Below are 19692 nucleotides of genomic sequence, written 5' to 3' on the forward strand. Positions count from 1 at the left end.
TAGCATGACAGTGTGGAGCAGGGGAGAGGTTTAATTGAGTTGCATTTAAGAAATGAAAATGAATTAACCTTACACCTACATTTTGCTCAAACATGTCACACTACAACACGCAGTATTATAACAATCTTATATATTGTATAATAAACTCTACATTCAATTTTGTCATGTCCTGTCTCATTATCAAAGAGTAAGGCTGCTGCTGAATACTTTCCAGAGTTACAAAAATTCTACTACAAATATAAAAATAATTACTCTAACAAAAATAGGGCCAGTATAAATTCCGTTTCATTTCGAATAATAAAAAAAAAAATGCAATTGCCTTGTGACATTGAAATAGATGTTCCAATAAATTGGTTCAATTTGCCACAGATGGGCTAAGGATCTTCAGTACTGCACAGACAGCTAAGCGCAGTTTACACAAAGTCCTTTCCAAACATCACAGTAGACGAATGAATGACCAAAAAATAATATAATTTATATATATATATATATATATATATATATATATATATAATTTGGTATGGTATGGGGGTGGTATGGTGGTATGGGGGTGGTCTGGGGGTGGTATGGTTAAAAATAATATAATTTATATATATATATATATATATATATATATATATATAATTTTTAACCATACCACCCCCCCCCCCCCCCCTTTTTCCTCGGAGATACACCTTTGCACTATCTATCACCAGCACGAGCGGCGCAGCTGCTCTCGAAAACGTGAACGCGCTCGCCTTTCTTATTTCCTGTGCACATCAAGTTCCGGTTTAGTTTGTCATATGACTTTGTAACTTGGCTAGCCAAGCCGCCTCAGTTCGTTTGGGTACTCTAGCTAGCTCGTTCATTTAATTTAATTTTGACGATGGCGACATTAGTAGAAAATCGACCTGTGGATCTCAACGGACCTGAAGCTGCAGCAAGACAGCACGCACAGGCTGTGACCAGAAACTACATCTCGCAACCAAGGCTCAGTATGTAGCTGCTGCTAGCTCTCACATTTCGTTTGCACAGATCCAAAATACTAAGCTGGACGGTTTACAAGTTACCTAATTGAATTATTCATCTGCAGCGTGCTAATTTTCTTGCAAAATACTTATCTAGATGGCTGTCAAACTAATATAAATACATCGCTTCCTGGGATACAGCTAATGTTAGCTAGTTAGTTAGCTAGCTAACCTAGCTAAGCATATGAAAAGTGAAAATACTAGCCAGCTCTGGCTGTCTTCAATGAGCTAACTTGACACTTCGATGTAAGATGTGCTCTACCATGAAAATGTTACCTAACTGCCTGTGTTTGCTAGCCTTGTTATCTAACCGTATAGTCAGCTATGTAGCGGACTAGATCTGGCTGATATTGCTTCGTTCGTTCACCTAGTAAACTAGCAAGCAACTGGAATATGATGCTGGTACTGAAAAGTAACGTTAGCTTGCTAGCTAGGTAGCTAGCTAACGTTAACCTACCACTGACTCTTTGGTATAGTTAGCTGGCCAGGTAGTTAACTTTACTTTCAGTGAGCTTTCTAGCTATCTGTGTGGATAGGTCGCTTGACATCTAGCGATGTTCTAGTCATTTATTTAGTCAATTCTATGCTGTTTCTGCTGGGCCTCGCAACAGTCTTTAATCTCGTCTATGGTTTTATAATATACAGCCAGGTAGCGACTTAAATGTACAAGTCGGCTGGATAATTAGATGGAACAGTTGCTACCGTGTTCACAGTAACTAGGTTCTGGACAAAAAACAAAAAACGATTAAGGCATTTTTGATGCCTTACAGAATAGTTCGGATAATAGAGTTAGGAAGCTCGTTTTCATTTGCAGACGCTGCTAAGAATAGAGAATATTGGAGTGGAAAGAGCGACAGATGGGATGATGATCCTGCTCTCATGTGACGATATCACGTGATAGCCAGTGGATCTGCACCGACACTGATGGGGTTTAACCCGACTAATTCACTCAGGCTCGGACGCTGTCGATGGGGAGCTTGCATTCATTAAAATTCATATGTCTCACTAAATTATGCATGGATGTGTGTAAGGTATCAGTACTATTAATAATCAATACGTTCTTGGCGCTTTGGAACCAATCGGTGTTGGTAAATTGAGAGCCACAAAGCACGGGTAGCGTTATGTGGTAACGTCTGGCGGAACGACATGAACGAGATTTTCCAGTATTTCTTTAGATCATTATATTATTTTGTTTTGTTGCCTCTGAAAATAATTAACCTGTTATTGAAAACCACTGAGCTAACACGCAAGGCATACATTCCAGTGAAGGGCAGTTTTATTGATAACGTTTTAAATGGGAATTCGGGCTCTTATGGAGTTGATAGAAAGAGCTTAGACTATACAACATGTTGAATGCATCTAATGCCATTTCATATGCAAGTGTTAAAAGAATTCAGGAGTGCGTAAAAGCTCTGGCTTTTAACTCCCTGACTAATGACTCTGTTATGGTGTAGTATTTGAAGTATTCTTAAACATTCTTGATTTGATGGCCTGAATGCTGTTTTCTGTGGCAAGGCTGAAATGCTTAAAAATTCAATTTGTCTGGCTATTGGTGGTGTGTGCTTTGTGGATCTCACAGAGAGCAGTCCAGTGTATATGGACATCAAATGTAGGTTGTCATCAAGTTGTATATTTGTTTGAATATGCAAGCTTTTTGTACATTTTGGTGAAAAAAAAACCCATAAGGATATTGAAAGTCTGAAGTAAAAAAAAGAACAAGTTTAGGCCAAGAGGCCATTTCAGCCACAAACATTAGCGTGGCTGATATGCCAAATGGTCTTCAGATGCCTGATCCTGTATTTTTTGTATATTAGGGCAACCTTTGCCACTCTTAAAAGAGGCACTGCTTGGCATTTTATGAGTTTAAGAATTTTCATATTTGCCTGAAACCTGAACAGATCCTAAGGTGGCAGCACCATGTACCATGTGACCTATCAACACCAATCAAGACCATATTTGATGACTGTAGCTTTTGTTTAGTCTTTATATCCATTTTTCGATGCTGAAAGTTTGTCTCATGAAGCTCCCTTTACATGCAAATTTGGTACCTGTTACCCATATGGTTCCTGAGCATATTCAGTTGTTTAAGTCGAAAGGAATATCCAGCTTGACTGTTTCATTGTAATACTAAATAGTAGGAAAACATCTGTCCAGAGTTCCACGCGCACAGTGTTTTTTCTGACTCAACTGGTGTGTGGAAATTTTCCTTCATTATGCAATTCAAGTTCATAAGTAGCCGTTTACCAAAAAAAAAAAAAGAGGAAGTCACTCACTAAAAGACGGGAATTTTGACATGCGCCTAGGGATCGCAACATGCACACGCGAAAATGCAGCTGAAATTAGCTAAACACCATACATCGTAATTGCTCTTTTGAGTCTGGATGTGCTAGAGAGGTTTTCCGTATCACATTTAATGCACTCCTGAACACCTTCCAAAAGAATAGTGGCATTAAAAAAAAAAAAAAAGTCTCATGGATAGAACATCCCTTGTAATTATTTGAAGGAACGCTTAATGGAGTAGTGATTTGCTTCCATTTCAGAGGTATTTTAAAAGTGGCGCAGTGCAAAGGAAGCCGCCTTTCAGGCACAGGATTCCTCACGAGGGTGTGAAAATCGGCCTGGCCACCACCCAGCTTCATTTGTCATCCCGTCGCCTTATTAACTGTACCCCTGATGGGCTTTTCTAAACCACACCCTGGGATATAGGGCTGTGCAGTATGAAATAAATTGATAAATAAATAAATAGCTGTGGCACAATAAGCGCTGCCTTCATAGCCATGTCAGCAGAAGTGCTGGCTCTGAATGAGCAGCATCATACAGGTGTTAGCCACTGCTGGTAATGCAGTCGGCCCGGGGGTCGGGCAGGGTCATCGTGAGTAAATTTCCCTAAAATTTTTAAACATTGAGCACAGCGTATTTACCGTCTCGGCAACTTCAAAAGTATGCGTACGTCCAAGTGAAGCATTTTCTCTCTTCAGTTACAAATCTGACCGACCCCAAGAAAAGCAGCAGGATGCAAACGTGAGGACTCAGCGGGTCGTGACATCCTTAATCATCCCTCTGTCTCAGCACGGGCTGAAAAATATTTCCCATCATCTGTTCTGTGTAATGCTTACAAGCATAGCATTCTTCCTCATTTCATTATTTCTTGCGTACAGGCCTTTGTGTCTATTAAGAGTTTTCCACTTCAGGAGAGAGAAGCCCTCTGGTAGATGTGAGGCCTTTGAGGGCCCTGTCACAAGGGCACGGCTCCTCTCTTCACGAACGCCCCTCAGGAGAGGACATGTGCTTCGGCTGTCATTTTGCTATACGTAGCCAATGAATAACTCAAGTAATTTCTTGGATATCAAAAGACTTGATCTTTATATGTTTTTTTAAGAACTGGCTCTTCTCTTTCTCTTAAAAAAAAGAACACACCTTGGATACTCTGTCATTGTACCTATATGTTGATTTAGCTATTGCTTTTGTCCTGAAAGATTCGAGGTGAGAGAATGCCCACCACACTTTATGATTAAAACAAAAACTTGAGATATTTCTTTTTGTGTCAAGTGCCTTGACTTACTGGGAACCCTCGCATGAAAAAATGCACTGATTATTGCAATACCCTTGAATGAGCTATGATTCCTGTATTGATGATGTGCCAGTCAAACTGGCAAAGGGAGAGGTTTTCCTCTGGAGTGATGCACCTAGAAATTTGCTGACATCTTTCTGATAGACATGCAGTTGTCCTGGGCCCAACATGGAAGGAGCTTCATGTTTACTATGCCATATTTGGGTAATAGCTTTGGGTTAACAGGTAAGGCGTTTAATTGTTCACTGCTTGTGATCCAGTTTAGTGCAGTTAAGTAAGAATGTGTTTGTTTCTTTAGCCAAATATCATCATTTGCATATATGGTGCATTGTCCTGTTTGATTTTATATGGACTCTATGTACTGTTCAAGCCTGTAAAAACCTTTTTCTGCATGAAATTTGTCATCATACTTCATTTTTCCCTGAGAGACCCCTTGATTGTACACATTTAAAAGAACCATATTAGAAGTGTTCCCTTCAAACTCTCCTCAAACCCTCAAGGACCCTGAAGTGGCCCAGTGACATTATATTGAAGAGGCAGACAGGACAACAAACTGTAATTTTAGGGAAAGGTGCACACTTCAGTCTAGCAGGGTATAGAGGACACAGTTTTGTGTGTGTGTGTGTGTGTGTGTGTGTGTGTGGTCTTTGTTACTGCCAGTAAGGAACAGGGATGTGATACTTTCTGGTTCAGCCACACATCAGGTGATTGGCAAGTTTGACTTTTAAAAGAAGTGACTGCTGTGAGTGTTTCAACATAATGAAATTTCCATAATGTCTTTCTTCAGCAGTAGTTCCCAAACCCCTGTAAAAAAAAAAAAAAAAAAAAAAAAAAAAAAAATCTAGCATGAGCATGCCGCTTCGAGGGGATTTAATACCGGCAGAAACGCATATGGAACTGTGGAATTTAAATGGAGAATTTAAATTATGTATAGTGGCTGTGGACTTCATCACTGATAACAGGACAGAATATTCCTGAGCTACCGTTGTAGGAAACGAAGGCCTAGTGACTTAAGTGCTAATTTGAACAAATAAATCAGATTAAGGAGGAGCTGTCAGTCACTGAGTGATCTGAGCCAATCAAAATGTTGTGGCATCCAAGGCAAAGCACTTGCTGGTACAAATCTGTGGGCCAGCTTATACACATGATGGCTGAACCCAGTAAGCAGTTCATGAAGCCACACCCACCCATCAATTCACAAAGCTGTCATAATCAAAGGTGAGAATCACATGTATGAAGAGAGGAATTTATTTTTTATGGAGGAACACCTTTGTTGATCAGTAATTGATTTAATGAGACCTGTTCACTAGACTTTTCTGAACATGGTTGTTCCTGAAGTGATAAGTAACTTAAAATTTAAAGACGACACACAATTCAGTAATCTTAAGATTTGTAATTGTTGATAAATTATACCACCTATTTGGCGAGTCATCCAGTCCTTCACTCCTCTACGTAGTCCACTAAGGCTTCTATACCATGCAAATCTAAGGGATCAAGGATCAAGGATATCTTTATTTTACCCGAGAGGCAATTCGTTGTACAGCCAGCAGTATCCACACAACATCAGATGAACAATAATAAAAAAACAATAAACACAAGAATAAAAAATAACAAAAAAAACCCCCACTGTAAAGGATGATGACTACAACATAAAAATCACATTGAGATATTTAGAAGGCCAATGGCGGCTTCTAAATCTGTTTGTCCTGCATGTTAGCAATTTGTATCTGCGGCCAGACGGAAGTAACTTGAACTCCTTGAACAAGGGGTGGATAGGGTTAGCCAGGATTGACTGGGCCTTCTTCAAAGTCTTGACTTTGTACAGATTAGGTAACTCTTTTAGGGTTGTACCTGCAATTTTTCTGCACACTTTGAAGATACCCTGCAATCTGTTTCTATTTTTGAGATTAAGTGACCCGTACCAGCTGACAAAGGAGAATGTGAAGACAGATTCAATAAAACAAGAATAAAATGTTTTCATAAAAATATTGTCAACATTAAAGCTTCGAAGCTTGAGATAAAAATACATACTACTCTGATGGGCTTTTCTAGACACAGCACCCATCTGACGCTCAAAGGTCAGTTTGTGATCAATTTCAGTGCCAAGATATTTATAATGCTGCACTAACTAACTGGTCATTGATCACTACCGGAGGGGTGACTGTAGGATATTTCCTAAAATCTGTTGTCATCTCTTTAGTTTTAGACACATTAATGTCTAAAATTAGGGATAATAGATTATTGGATATCAGATCACTTGGCTATTGGTTATTGAATATGTTTTAAATGTCTTTGCCATATGCAGAAGCGGATACCAGTTTCTCATTTGAAACCGTGACCTGATGCTGTGAACATGGCTCATTCTTGCCTCACCTGCAAACGTAAACCGGTAACATCAATTTGACTAAGTTTGCATTTATCCGTTATAATCATTCAGGGCCATCTGACATTCTAATTGTTTCTCAAGCTTTTTCATATGTCTGTCTACTTGAATGAGGGTAGACTAAAGCCTGAGTCTAGTGTCCAATTTCAGATGGATTGTACCTCTCTCCTAGTAGTTTTGACTTGAGTTAGTTTGAGATGAGTCAAATTGGCCAAGTGATGTATGTTCTATACAGGTGGTGGTTAACTAGTCCCAAGACATGAAAATGTGCGATAACCTGGGTGCTAAAGGACACAGGCTCTCTAGCTATACCGTTCTTGATTTACATACATAGATTGCTTAGATTAGTCTGACAGGACAGGTCTGAGTGCTTTTCATTTCATTCCCTTAGGAAGGAAAAATCCATATGAAACTATTACAATAGCTTTCAGATTAACATTATCACATTGTATGTCTCTGTCATCTACCAAGTAACCTTGGATTACTTTTTATGCGTCCAGTATTTGAAATCTCTAGTGTTGAAATCCACTGCTGGAAGTTGTGTGGGTTTATCGGATTCTGTTCTTGAAATGCAAATTTTATCATAACTCTACCCTCTTTTGTTCGTGGTGTTAGTCAAGTGTCGTGTATGAAATGGTTCCATAAAAACTAATCATTTCCATGCTCTGCTGTCCAAGGTTGCTCATCAAGTTTACTTGATGTTCAGTATTTTATTTCTGTTTTTTTTTTTCTCTCTCTGAAGCTTTATTGAATAGTCTATAATATGGCCATACACTGTCATTTCTCCTGTCCATGTCCGATTGATGTTACTTACTGTCCATCTCATTAATTTACACCTCAAATAGGCCTGTAGGAGATGGACAGCTAGTGTTGGGCTTTTTTTTTTTTTTCTTTTCTTGAAAGTGCTGAAAAAGTATGGGCTAAAAGCCTCTTAGCAAACTGGGGAAAAAAATGACTAAATGGAGGAGTTGGATGCTGCAAAGAAAGGGGCGATGCAGCAAGTGTACAGCCTCATCCTATACCACCCCCTGCACTGCTTTCAAATGCCTCGTCTAATTTAGTCACGTGCGAGTGTGCCATTTTAATCAGATTCCGCGGAACCGTCATCCCTGGCCGGACAGAGACGGGACACAGAGCATAATCCTGAATAAAACAAATAAGCCCATTCCACATTTAAAATAAAAAAGGGAGGAAGGAAGCTGTGACACCATAGGCTGTATAATGTCTAATTTCATATCTGATTCAGGGTTTTTTTTTCTGGACTTACATCTGCTTAAAAGGTAAAACCTAAGATATAGGAAATTAACTTGTGTTTGAGGAGTGATCAGTCATCCTGCAAGAGTGGTCTTCGGCAGATTTCAGCATTGATGAAAGTCTTTTTTTCCTGTCTTAACACAAAACAGAATTCTTGATGTCCTCTTTTACACAATAGTTTACACAGTACATCACACTACATTTGTAGTCGTGTTGGCTGAAACCGCATGCAAAACCTGAGTTTACCTGCTCTTTCACACCTAGCGCAGGTGACGACATCATGCCGTCTTAAAGGGCTCTTGATGGAATCTTGATGAAACCGTTTCATCAATCTTGATGAAATCAAGTAGTTAAAAGGTCAGAGTACTGTGCCCCTTGCCCTGTGGTCATTAGAGCTGTAAGATGCAGTCAGTTCAAGTTTCTTATATCAGAAAACAAACAATTGTGGGGGGGGGGGCTTCACCTAAATTTCCAACCACAGAACACAAAGAAACCTTGGGGACTATAGAATAAACAGAACATTTTAGCATCATGTTGCTTTTCACTCTGTAAAGCAATAATATTCTCTGGTGAAGTTAAAGTGGAAAGTTTTCTGTTTCATTGAAAAGAAATGTACATGAATAAAGAATTGCAGGGTTAATACAATGAAGTCCCAGTCTTTCACTCAGATGTTAGTGCATTGTCTTTTTCATGTCATTTGCAACAATAGCAATTAACCCAGTTGATGGCAACGCATTGTTTTATTTGCAACCAGACACTGAAAATTGATGGAAGTCAAAGCAACACATTTTGTGAAGAAACAAAAAGTAATAATGATGCTGTTATAATAAACAATCTGTAGATGTCAATGTGTTATGTTTATGACAAATCTCATTTCTTAAACGTTTCATGTTAACAGCCCTGACACTAATTATTGAATCAAAATTAGTTTGACAGTGGCAGTAAAATAAACATTTCGGTGTGTCTTTATGGGAGTCTACTCTGTGGAAATGGACTTCATGGAAACAGAGGCTTCCTCCTTCACTGTGGGATCCTGGTATGTGATTTAAGTGGCCTTTTGACTGAAAAGAAAATGTGAGACACAAGATTTTGTCAGCTGTTTCTCTTTTTAACACGTTTGGCCCAGACCATTGAAGGAAGAAGAATATAGTTGCTTGTGTCAGGTCTGTGAGTTTTGACTGGCACAACTAGGAACAACAAAATGTTTGTTAGCCTTGTTTGCGTATTCTGAAGGCTAGCAAATTGAGCGTCTTTTTTTTTTTTTTTTAAATGTTAGCATTATTTAGCTTTTTTTGGGCTCTTTTCTTGGCGCTGTTATGATTTGGGAGAAAAACATTTTGCAGGGTCACGTTGATCTTAAATTTGAATGCATTTAAACACTGTATAACATACTGAGATACACTTGTGTGTAGTGAGAGAGCCTGGCTGCAAAAAAAAAAAAAAAAATGTGCTCAATGCTCTCAACATACCTTTGAGAATTCTGAGTTAGGGGCCACTGATTATTTTCTGCCTTTACAGTTTAAATCTGCTTGAGTAATTAAGGTTCAGTACTTTGCTGAAAGGTACAATGCTACATGGCAGTTGACCTCATCACCTGCTTATAGTTCCGTCTATCTTGATTTGCTCCATTGTATCAGTATAGTATGTTTACCTAACTGCCAGTGGGAAAATAAAGGCTGAGGCATGTGAGCCCGTCTTCATTGATATTAAGGATCTTGTCTCTGTTGGACTGTTAGGCTCTGTTAGGCTTTCAGTAATTCGGTATTTGTATTTTTGTTAATAAATACCAAATGCCGGATTGAGCAGTTGCTGTGGTTTACATTTTACTTCAAGTACAATGCCAACACCACTGTGATTTTCCTTGATCTAATTACCCTGTGCTGGAAATCATTGCTGTAGAGCACAAGGCTTGTTTGAACAATACCCACTAAAGCACAGAGACGTGTCTTATCAGCCCGGTCACCGTTTTCGGAGAGGTGGTGGGGTTAACCAGCTTCTCCCCCGCTGTGCCTCATCCCGCCGGCCCCCTCGCCGCCGCCCAATGGATTAGCATCTGCGCCCTGCTGGCCAATTTGCCCGCTGGCCGAGCCTGATTGCATCCGCGACAATCAATGCATTCAGGTGGGGAGTCCTCTTTACATATTGCGGCCGTCTACCTGCGGGGTTAAAAGCATCTCATTCAGTCTAAAGGCTCCTCTCGATGGGGGCGTCATCACTATTAAAAGAGTTGGGGGGTGGGGGGGCGATAAAAGATGCCATGATTTTGGGGACTTCCCTCATCTCGTTCGTGGGCACTCAGGCGTTTTAGGGACCATTTATTTTGTCTCCACACCCGCCTGTCACCCCCCCCCCCCCCACATCAGTCAAGCCCACAGAGGCACGTGTTTTTAAATCTGTGGTCGCGGGTTTGTTTTGTAGCGCTGTGTTGTTTCCTATGCCTATGTTATACTTGTTGAAGGGCTCGTCTGCATCTTATGAATGTGGGCTATTGCCACCCCCCTCCCCAACAGGACACTAAACGTAACGAAACGCCCTACCTGGGTGACCTTACATCAGCGTGTCAGGGGGAAAAAGACATACATTTTTACTTAAATTTTGTATATTATGTTTTCCTAAAAATATATTTCGAAAGTTGAGGTGGTGAGATCATGGTGTAAATGATTCCATATGTGTAAAGAAATATATATATATATATGTATATATATATATATATATATATATATATATATATATACATATAAATATAAATTTAAAATAATATTACTAGATTGTCCTTGTGCCATAGAATCCAGTGTTTTCCATAATTGGTTTCCTCTGTGGTATTTCAGTTTTTGTCCATTTTTTTAAAATCCAACACAGGCGGCTGTTGAAGGTTAGTTTGATTGAGGTCTGCAAGGTCTTTCTGTAGTCTGTCCGAGAGCCCTTTTCTTCTTTTTCAACGTGGTAATTATTTTAGGCTTTTTACACAGCATTTTCGCATTTCTGTTGAATCCACTAATGATTCCATCTCCTTTATGGTCATGGCAAAGCTACTACATAACAATGGCCATTTCTTTTCTAGGTCTGTTGTGGTATCTCATTAACTGTAGGTGACGAAAGCAAATCAGCGTATCAGTTTTCAAGCGCAGTCATTTTAGGGTGCTGTGGTTTGTGCTCAAGTGAGGTCTCCGCAAACTGTTATAGAAAAGCTTTTCCACTATCAGATGTTTTTAGACAGCTTTAAAAAAAAAAAAAGGTTGTGCACCATTATAGTCAAGTGATAGAACTAAAGAAGAAATCCATCAGTACCCGAAAACCAACTCCAAGTGGATGTGCCAGCTGTACGATTCTGATGTAGACATACAATGGGGAAAAAATCATAGTCGAGTGTGACTCCTGTGAGGCTCAGACAGTCAATGAGTTTGTTTCTAGTACAGACTGAGCCCTACAGCCTGGGTTCAAAGCTGGCCACATAATTTGCAGACACAAACAACGCCGTTGCAAAATGGGGCAATATTAGACTTCACTTTGCATGTGTAGTCTACTTTCTATCAGATTTTAAAATAACATTTGTTTTCTGGAAGAAATCCGACATCACATCCACAAATCCCTATAAATTGTGTCTCCAAGTACAGTTGCATATTATGGTTTAGTCTCAGGACGTCTTGTTCAAGGACTTGGAACCTGGATTTATTGGATACTAACGTGAATATTTCAGCACAATAAAGAATAACACGGAGCATAAAACTCTTAATTTGTTGCACAAATTAGTGATATAATCAGTATTCCATTGTCAATATTGTACTTCAAATTTGCTATACTGACTCCCACATACCTCAGTAGGCAAGGTGTTTGCATTTTTTTTTTTTTTGCATTTTTATCCTGTTGTTCGCGGACTTCAAATTTCCACCCTACTGGGAGACAAACGCCACTGGTAGGTAGATGATAGATGCATCCTCCTCATGCTATCTGAGTAAATTTTAAACACCCAAACAAGCTCCACGGTGCCGAAAGCAGAGCGACGAGGGGAACCTGGCTGACCTATGCTCCCCTATCCCTGGTGGAACGAAGTTTGTTCCGCCGACTTGGAATCATTGGTCTTTGTCTGCAGATTATGTGGCCAGCTTTGAATATGTATGAGCAGGTAACAGTCCACTGATAGACCATAGTGACCAGTTTTGCTAAAACGGTGCTTTTCTTTGCACATGCGTTCGTTACCAATGTGAAATGTCAAGAAATGGTATAATCTGTTTCTGTTGTGCTACAAACAAGGGTACCGAAACCCTTGTTTTTGATTTTTCTCACAAACGCATTAACCTAAAAATACAAAACTATTTTCGACAACTGCACAGTGAGTGACCGTTTATGTCTTCATTCTTGGTCACTGGAACTACATAACATACAATCCATTGTGGTCGCCACAGAAATTTCCATGATAGTCTTTAGCTGGCCTTCAAGACACCATATGAGAATATTCATAGTTACAGAGTGGATTCCATATACGGCTTTCAGAGTGTTTGGCTTTACTGGTAGAACGGTTTAAAATGTGTCTTTACTTTTTGTGCCTGTTTTCTCATGGCTACATTGTTGGGTTAAAATGGGTGTTCTGTGCTGTAATAACAGGCTGTCTTCACACATATGAAAACTAGTCTGATAACATTTATCAAAATATAAAAAGCCCCATTGCATCTGTGACATTTGTTTTGATCAGCCAACACTTACGATTTTCAGTAAGGTCACGGTCGTGTATCAAAAATTTGCGGTTGTCTCAGCATTCTTCAGTTGAAACCCAGGTGTGAATTCTCGCCTTGTTCTGTTCCGAAGAGCGCGTTTATTCAGCCGCTGTTTGAGCTGAACTCGCAGTCAGTGTAAGGCGTGACGCATGATCTTCATGTGAAAGCAACGGCAGAGAGCTACAGCGAACTGCACTCCTGCAGCTCTTAGCAAGTGCTACCAAAACTCTCCATTCTTGAGAAACCTGGCATGCAAGTACAAAAGTTACCACCATTCCATTAAAATTCTGCATGTGTCTGTGTGCAGACTTGTGACCCAGCTCTGCCATGTTTGTTTAGTTTTGAGGAACATGGTTTAAAATGGAAGAGAGAGAGCAGTTAGCCATCGAACTAGTGACAATAGGCAGATTTGGTTATGTTGTAGTAAGAGTGATATATAAATGGTATTGGGCTCTAATGTGTGGCCAGCTATGTGTTTAATCCAGAGGTGAAAGATGAGGTGAAATGATAAATATACTTTGGTTGCAAGGTAGCTGTACAACTGACACAACAGTTCATACTGTATGAAATAATTTAGCAAACAAAATTGACAATTCTGTTGACAGGCCTAACCATAATACTCTTATGATACGATGACCTGATTACATCACATTTTGCAGTTGAAATGAGTACAGAAATGAAAATGTTATCCTTTTTATTATCATTTTTGGCAACCATATTTTTTTTGTCATGGTAAAAAGCCTTGCAAAGCTACCCCTACCCCTTTTCATTCTCAGTGAATTTGAGGGAAGCCAATACAGATTGGGACCAGCAAATTTTGCAATTTTGCATCTTGCTGATTCAGTCAAACAGGAATAAAAAAAGTCAATTTTTTAATTAAACTGTTTGAATAGGGAAGCTCCGGTGGTGCCCTCAGCAGACAACTGGAGAAAAATCTTAATTACATTTTACATGGTATCGCTTAGTTTTTCAGCCTGGATAATGATTGTCTAGGGCGGAATCCGTAATGACAAGATGGAAACAAATCGCTACGTACACCTTTTTGGTTGCTAGGAGAAAAAGAGCACTACAGTGCATTGCCTTTCCACAAATGTTTTCATCCAAAAATGGTAACCCAGTGCTGATTCCAGAACGGGTTTATCTTCTCACCTTAAATGTGGGCTAGTGATGTGATTATACATTTTTATGATGTAGACATGTCGCTAAAGATTTGACTGTCTTATTCAAACAAGAACAACCACCAAAATACTGCTCCTAACTCAAAGTTAAGAAATGGTAGATACAAGTTCCAGTGGAACATTTTCACTGGATTCAGGTTGGTCGCCATGGTGTATCCAGTCTGGTTGCTGAAACTGAGCTAACATTGAAATTTCAACAATTGGTCACTTTTTCAAGCACTGTCAGGCTTCTCCCTGCAGATACTGTTAGGCCTGTTTATTATTTGCTTCTCTAACAAACTGTTTTGGCTTTTACCCCATTGCATTTTCTCTCCTCCATAGACCTCCATCTTTGATTTAGGTGTAAAAGTTTGTGAAGTTATGAGTATCTCCATGAGATCAGTCTTTTCGCTTCAATGGAGGGAGTCGGGAAACAAGATGGTGAATGGCACCAAGATTACTGTCTGAACCAGTGAAAATGGAGTGGGTGCTTTGAGAAAAGCCAAACCCTTAAACTTCAGTTTACTCGACCAGCTGTCTCTATTGAAGTCTCCAAAACTGTAAAAAAGAATGTACTCTGCTTTGATATGCTATAATTCTATAGTTTGACTGTTGGTGGTCTGTCCTTTCTATTATGAAGGCTTTCAGCTGCTTTCAGCTATTTTTTTTTTGTCATAACCTTTTTTGTCCATATTCAATATTATTGCCATTGAAACATCTTTATCAGAGACATTCGTTTTTTTTATTAGTTTTTAAAAGTGATGAAATTATAAAGGAAAGATAAGTATCTAAAAAAGTATTTTTTTAAATAACTGCTGAGTGCGGGTTTAGAAAGAATCATGTCTTAATGTTAAGAGGAGTGTCCTTGAAAGTGGGTTGCAGTAGAGTGAGGTAATTGACCTTAACACATGGTAGTCTTTTTTTGAATGCTAAATTTCAATAATGACATTTATGTCAATGACTGCATTCCAGAAATATAAACAAACAATCTGTGTAGAATATTTGAAATAATTTCTAATCCTTGGATATTTTGAAAAGAAGAATATGTCAACAAAAGGCAGCCTCCATTTTGCAGATTTGCCCTTGCATGTTGTTAACCCCTGATGGCAAAACTACAAAATATGAAAACTGGAGGACTTTATTTTTCCTCAAGCTATTGAAAACATGCAGTGAATGCTCAATATTTGGCACAGGCCATGGGCATATGTTTATGTAAAAATAATTTGTGTATTATTTTTTTTTTCCAGAGTTTTAATGTAGGGGGTCACCTTATTTTCCTGTTAAATGATTACAGAATTTTACTCAATGAACTTTCTTCCTTCTTGCCCAGGGACTGCAGATGCAAATTAGCCATATAGCTAAATCTGGTGCAGCTAATGTGTTGTGCATGAACTGTGCCAAATAAACTAAGAAACTAATCTAGTGTATAGATTATGTTTTACTATACTACTCTGAGTTTAAAAGTGCATGATCAGATAGCTGGTTAATGTTGAATCATCCTCAGTTTCCCTTGAGACATTGTGATTCTGAGCTTTCTGCAGTCCCCTGTGTCCACATACTATCTTTTTAAACAGTACAGCAAGCTATTTTTACCATTCTTTTTTTTTTTTCTTGGTCATTTCAAAAATAACTTTCACCTGCAGCTATCCAGGTTTTAAATTGGTTTCTAACTTTAGATAGCTTTTGTTTAGACAGTGTTTTTCCCCCGAGCAGACGATTCTTCCAGGACTCTTCTCATCCTTGCTGCAGCGTCCTGCCAGCTGTAATTGGGGACGCCTGTGCATTGCATGCCAGTGAACTACAAATCCTCTCCCAGGAGAGGAGCAGCCTTCTTACTGCGTGTTTCTAGAATTTTTTTTTATATAATTAGCCAACGCTTATTAAAAAAATCTTAGTTTTAATTGTTTGAATAATATCTGAATTTGTTGTGGTTTCAAAGAAAGCAATATTATTTTCAGGCAGAAAATCCATGCAGTAAAATGGATGAATGGGCTCCTGGCTGGTCCGCCGCCTTTTGATAATAGCTAAAGAAAGGTACACCAGGTCCAGATTTGGGATTGGGCAATTAGCATTCCCAGCTTTGGCTCCTCGTGAGAAGCTCCCTCTGTGCTATACGGAGTAAACGTGTGAATGCGTGCCATACTTCACTGTTACCACTGCTTTGTACTATTTATTCAGTGTTAGAATGATGATGCTCCCCCCTTTTCAGCTGGGAAATTAAAATGTGTTGGAATGCTCAGTGCTTCTTTTCACCGGTACTTGAATGGGCTCTTTAGTATTTCACACCAAGGTGTCCTTCAGGGTGCGAGGTCAGGCTACCAAAACAGCTTCTAGTGGCGGATTAGGACCAATTAACATCTTTGTACACAAAGGCCTCTGGCAGCTGAACAGGCCGGACTGTGACCTGCGTCGCCATTGCATGCCAAGCCAGGGGACTCTGTACTTGAGCTCAAGTAGCAAAGGAGGGGTGGGGAAAGTTTTTCAACCCAGATGGAAAATGTTGCTACTTCACGCCATGTGAAAGTATAGGGCCGTTTTTATTTTATTTTGAGAAAAGCCTTTTGGAAGTATACCTTTGAAGATGCCTGAAAGGAGGGTCCCCTGTTACTGTTTTGTTTTATGGTCTTTTTGCAGCATGGCTGTATGCTTGGTACCTCTCTTCTAACTGGTGCTTTTCCAGATTCCATGAATGCTCAGTGTATATCGATATGTTTGTGTGTAGATGTGTATAGTATGTACCTGTGTATATAGTATGTAACACATCCTATTCGTTCTGTTTTCTTCTTTTACAAAAAAATTAATGAAGAGGAGTCTTTTTTTTTTTTTGTCTCAAACATCATGAACCACGTTATCAGACTCGCTGACAGACGTACGGGACAAATGCGAAAACATTTTAGTCGAAATGGTGAAAAATGCGCCCTCCTATTTGAATACGTCGAAGGAGGATTCCATTAAGATTTCAGTGTTCAAATATTTTCCATTAAAGCTTAGTGCGTTGTCAGTAATTTAAAAAAAAAAGGTTGCTGTACAATTGTATAGTCGCAATTTACTTACATCATTATTATTATCACCCCTCAGTAAATTGCCATATGTATCTCTTTTGAAACATATGGGCCATTTGTGGGGTAAGTGTAGCTATTAAGCCCATTTATAAACAAAGCCAACCCAGCACATCCCAGCAGATGCAGTGGGGGGGGGGGGGGGAGAAACGAGATGAAAAAAGAGCCGTTATTTCTTTAAAATTTCAGTGTTTTTTATAATACGTTTTGTAAGGATTGGTGCATGAGTGTTATTACCACAGGAAAAAGTAACAGTGTTTTTTTTGGGAACTGTGGCATTGGAAGGCAGTATCCTAATGAGTGTTTATATTCTAAAGACCAGTTTAAAAAAAAACAGACAATTGGAGACAACCTCACTGAGTTCGACAGACAGGAAGGTAACAGAGCAAGACTGGGATGGTCTTGGGTGATTAGGAGGAAATGTGTTTGCTGCAAGGTCACATTTGGCTCAGGTATTTCATGTGGGTAGGGAAATCTCTCCATTTGCTTGGGTGTTTTTGAACCCATGGGTTATAAGAAGGATCTTTCGTTGAAAGGAACCAGCCAATCCTAACATTGAATCATAGAAATTGTCAACAAAAATAAAAAAAAAAGAGGGAAAAGGTAATGTTTTTCAAAATGTTACGCTGTTGAAAAGTCAGCTAGCATGCCTTTGATGGTACACTTTGCGTGCCTCCCGGTGAGCATCAACCAGATTGCAATTGAGAGATTTGTGCACCATGTCCAGGCTCAATGATGGTCTTATTGATTAATAGTGCTCTTACGTTAATGAACCCCTTGTGATTGATTGGGGTTGCCTTTTAAGAATTTCTAAAAGTTTGGCCTCTCTTGCAGTTTGGGTGCTTGTTTTTGATTGTAGTCCACCTGAAGCTGAAATGGGAAGGATTCACTGTGGTCCTCTTTATGGCAGAGAGTGTGTGTGTGTGTGTGTGTGTGTGTGTGTGTGTGTGTGTGTGTGGTGGGGGGGGGGGTCTTCTGTGAGTGTGATACTCACGTGGTGCCAATCTGCTCCACAATCACTGGGTACTCCCTGTCAACTATCGGGCTTGCAAACAAAACAGGATCCGCTGGGGAAAACTAACTAATGAATTCCTGGATTGAAACGATAATGAGAAGGAGGCTGCGAGCTTGTACGTCAGCTGAGTACAGTATTAATTAATGCTAGACTCATTAACCTACATTCACCACCTCTGCTACAGCGCAAATAAAAAAAGTGGAAAAATTAAACGGTTTCGTTAAAGCAATGTAACGTGTGTCTGCCCTGTGATACACCTTCCCTCTGATGCATGGTCAAATCGTCACGACCGTAATAAAAAAAAATCAACTTGAAGCTTCCTTTGACGCATCTTTAATTTTACCAGAGCTAAGTGTTTTTTTTTTCCCCTGGGAACAAAAGGATGTCATAGGAATATGATTTAGCTTGTCTGTCAAAAACTAAATAGCACTGGTCATGTGAACATAGCCTGGTTTGTACCACAGGTTTACCCTTTGTTTCATTGGTTCTTGCTCCTGGGATTGTCAGGGTTGTAGTGTTTTCACCAAATGTACAGGACTCTAGAGTCGTCTGTTGATTTCTGTGTCTAATGGCCTTCCCCCCCTTTCCTTTCCCCACTTTGTTTCTGCCGAGACCCGGGGTTGATAAACTAGTGAGAATGAGGAGTTGCGTGGAGGGGGAATAGCCTCTCTGTTGTGTTTGGTCCATTTATTACACTTGAGCGCACCCTTTTCTGTCCCTGCCTGTCCGCCTAATAGAGTATGAAATGCAGGTGTGTGTGGGAAATGGCAATTGCACATTGACAGGTTATTTTGTCGGCCACTGCCTAATTAGTGGCATAGTGGATGCACCCTGCTAAGCTTTAGTGCTCTGCATTAGAGCCAGTCTGTTCTAATTTCCTTGCGGCTTTGATATCGGCCAAGAGATTGACGGTTCACACAAAAAAAAAAACAAGGGCGTGATGGAGGCCCCGGTCGAAACAATGGCCTCCTCTCGCCTCTCGATGCCACAGATGTGCGAGGGAAAGCGGGCCGGGGCCCATTTGGCAGACACAGCCAAATTGGCTCCAATGTCAGAGGCGCTAATGTTTTCCCAAAGAAAGTAAAAGGCCAAAGTTTAGGACCACACCCATACTCCGCTGTCTAACCCTCCTCATGCCTTTTTTGCCCCCCTCCCTCACACTTTTCACAGATGGCCCAGATTTCTTTACTGAATGCTGGGTGTTATGTTTTGTCCAACACTTTGTTAGTAGAATAGTTTTACAGGAAAATATAACGGACAGCGAGCTGTCTTTTCAGTTCTCAGGAAGTTCTTACAATCGTTTTTAGACTATGCCAGGGACTAGGTCTACTCAGTCTGGTACAGACCTTAAACAATAGGACTCAAATGATATGTAAAGTGATGGCCTGCTTCAGAAGTGTTCAAAATTTGCTTACGGGTTGTGCTTTTAAACCCTTGGAACATTTTGTTGCTCCTTCGAAATAAAGGGATGACTTCGTGTAAGTTTTCAATCTAGTTTTTCTTGTGTGCAGAATCATCTGACTTTGATGAATTA

At 39.7% G+C, this 19692-nt stretch overlaps 1 protein-coding gene across 1 annotated transcript in view; it reads left to right on the plus strand.

Annotated features, from left to right (window-relative positions):
* Positions 1-762: 762 nt before the first annotated feature.
* The window catches only part of atp6v1ba (ATPase, H+ transporting, lysosomal, V1 subunit B, member a), a 50859-nt gene continuing 31929 nt past the window's right edge, over positions 763-19692 (plus strand). Inside the window, exon 1 of the mRNA XM_036546816.1 lies at positions 763-974. Within this exon, the coding sequence (XP_036402709.1) occupies positions 866-974 (109 nt within the window). The 5' untranslated portion in view covers positions 763-865. The remainder of the gene's footprint in view (positions 975-19692) is intronic.

This window comes from Megalops cyprinoides, chromosome 15 (genome assembly GCF_013368585.1).
Source record: "Megalops cyprinoides isolate fMegCyp1 chromosome 15, fMegCyp1.pri, whole genome shotgun sequence".
NCBI classification, from domain to species: Eukaryota; Metazoa; Chordata; class Actinopteri; order Elopiformes; family Megalopidae; genus Megalops; species Megalops cyprinoides.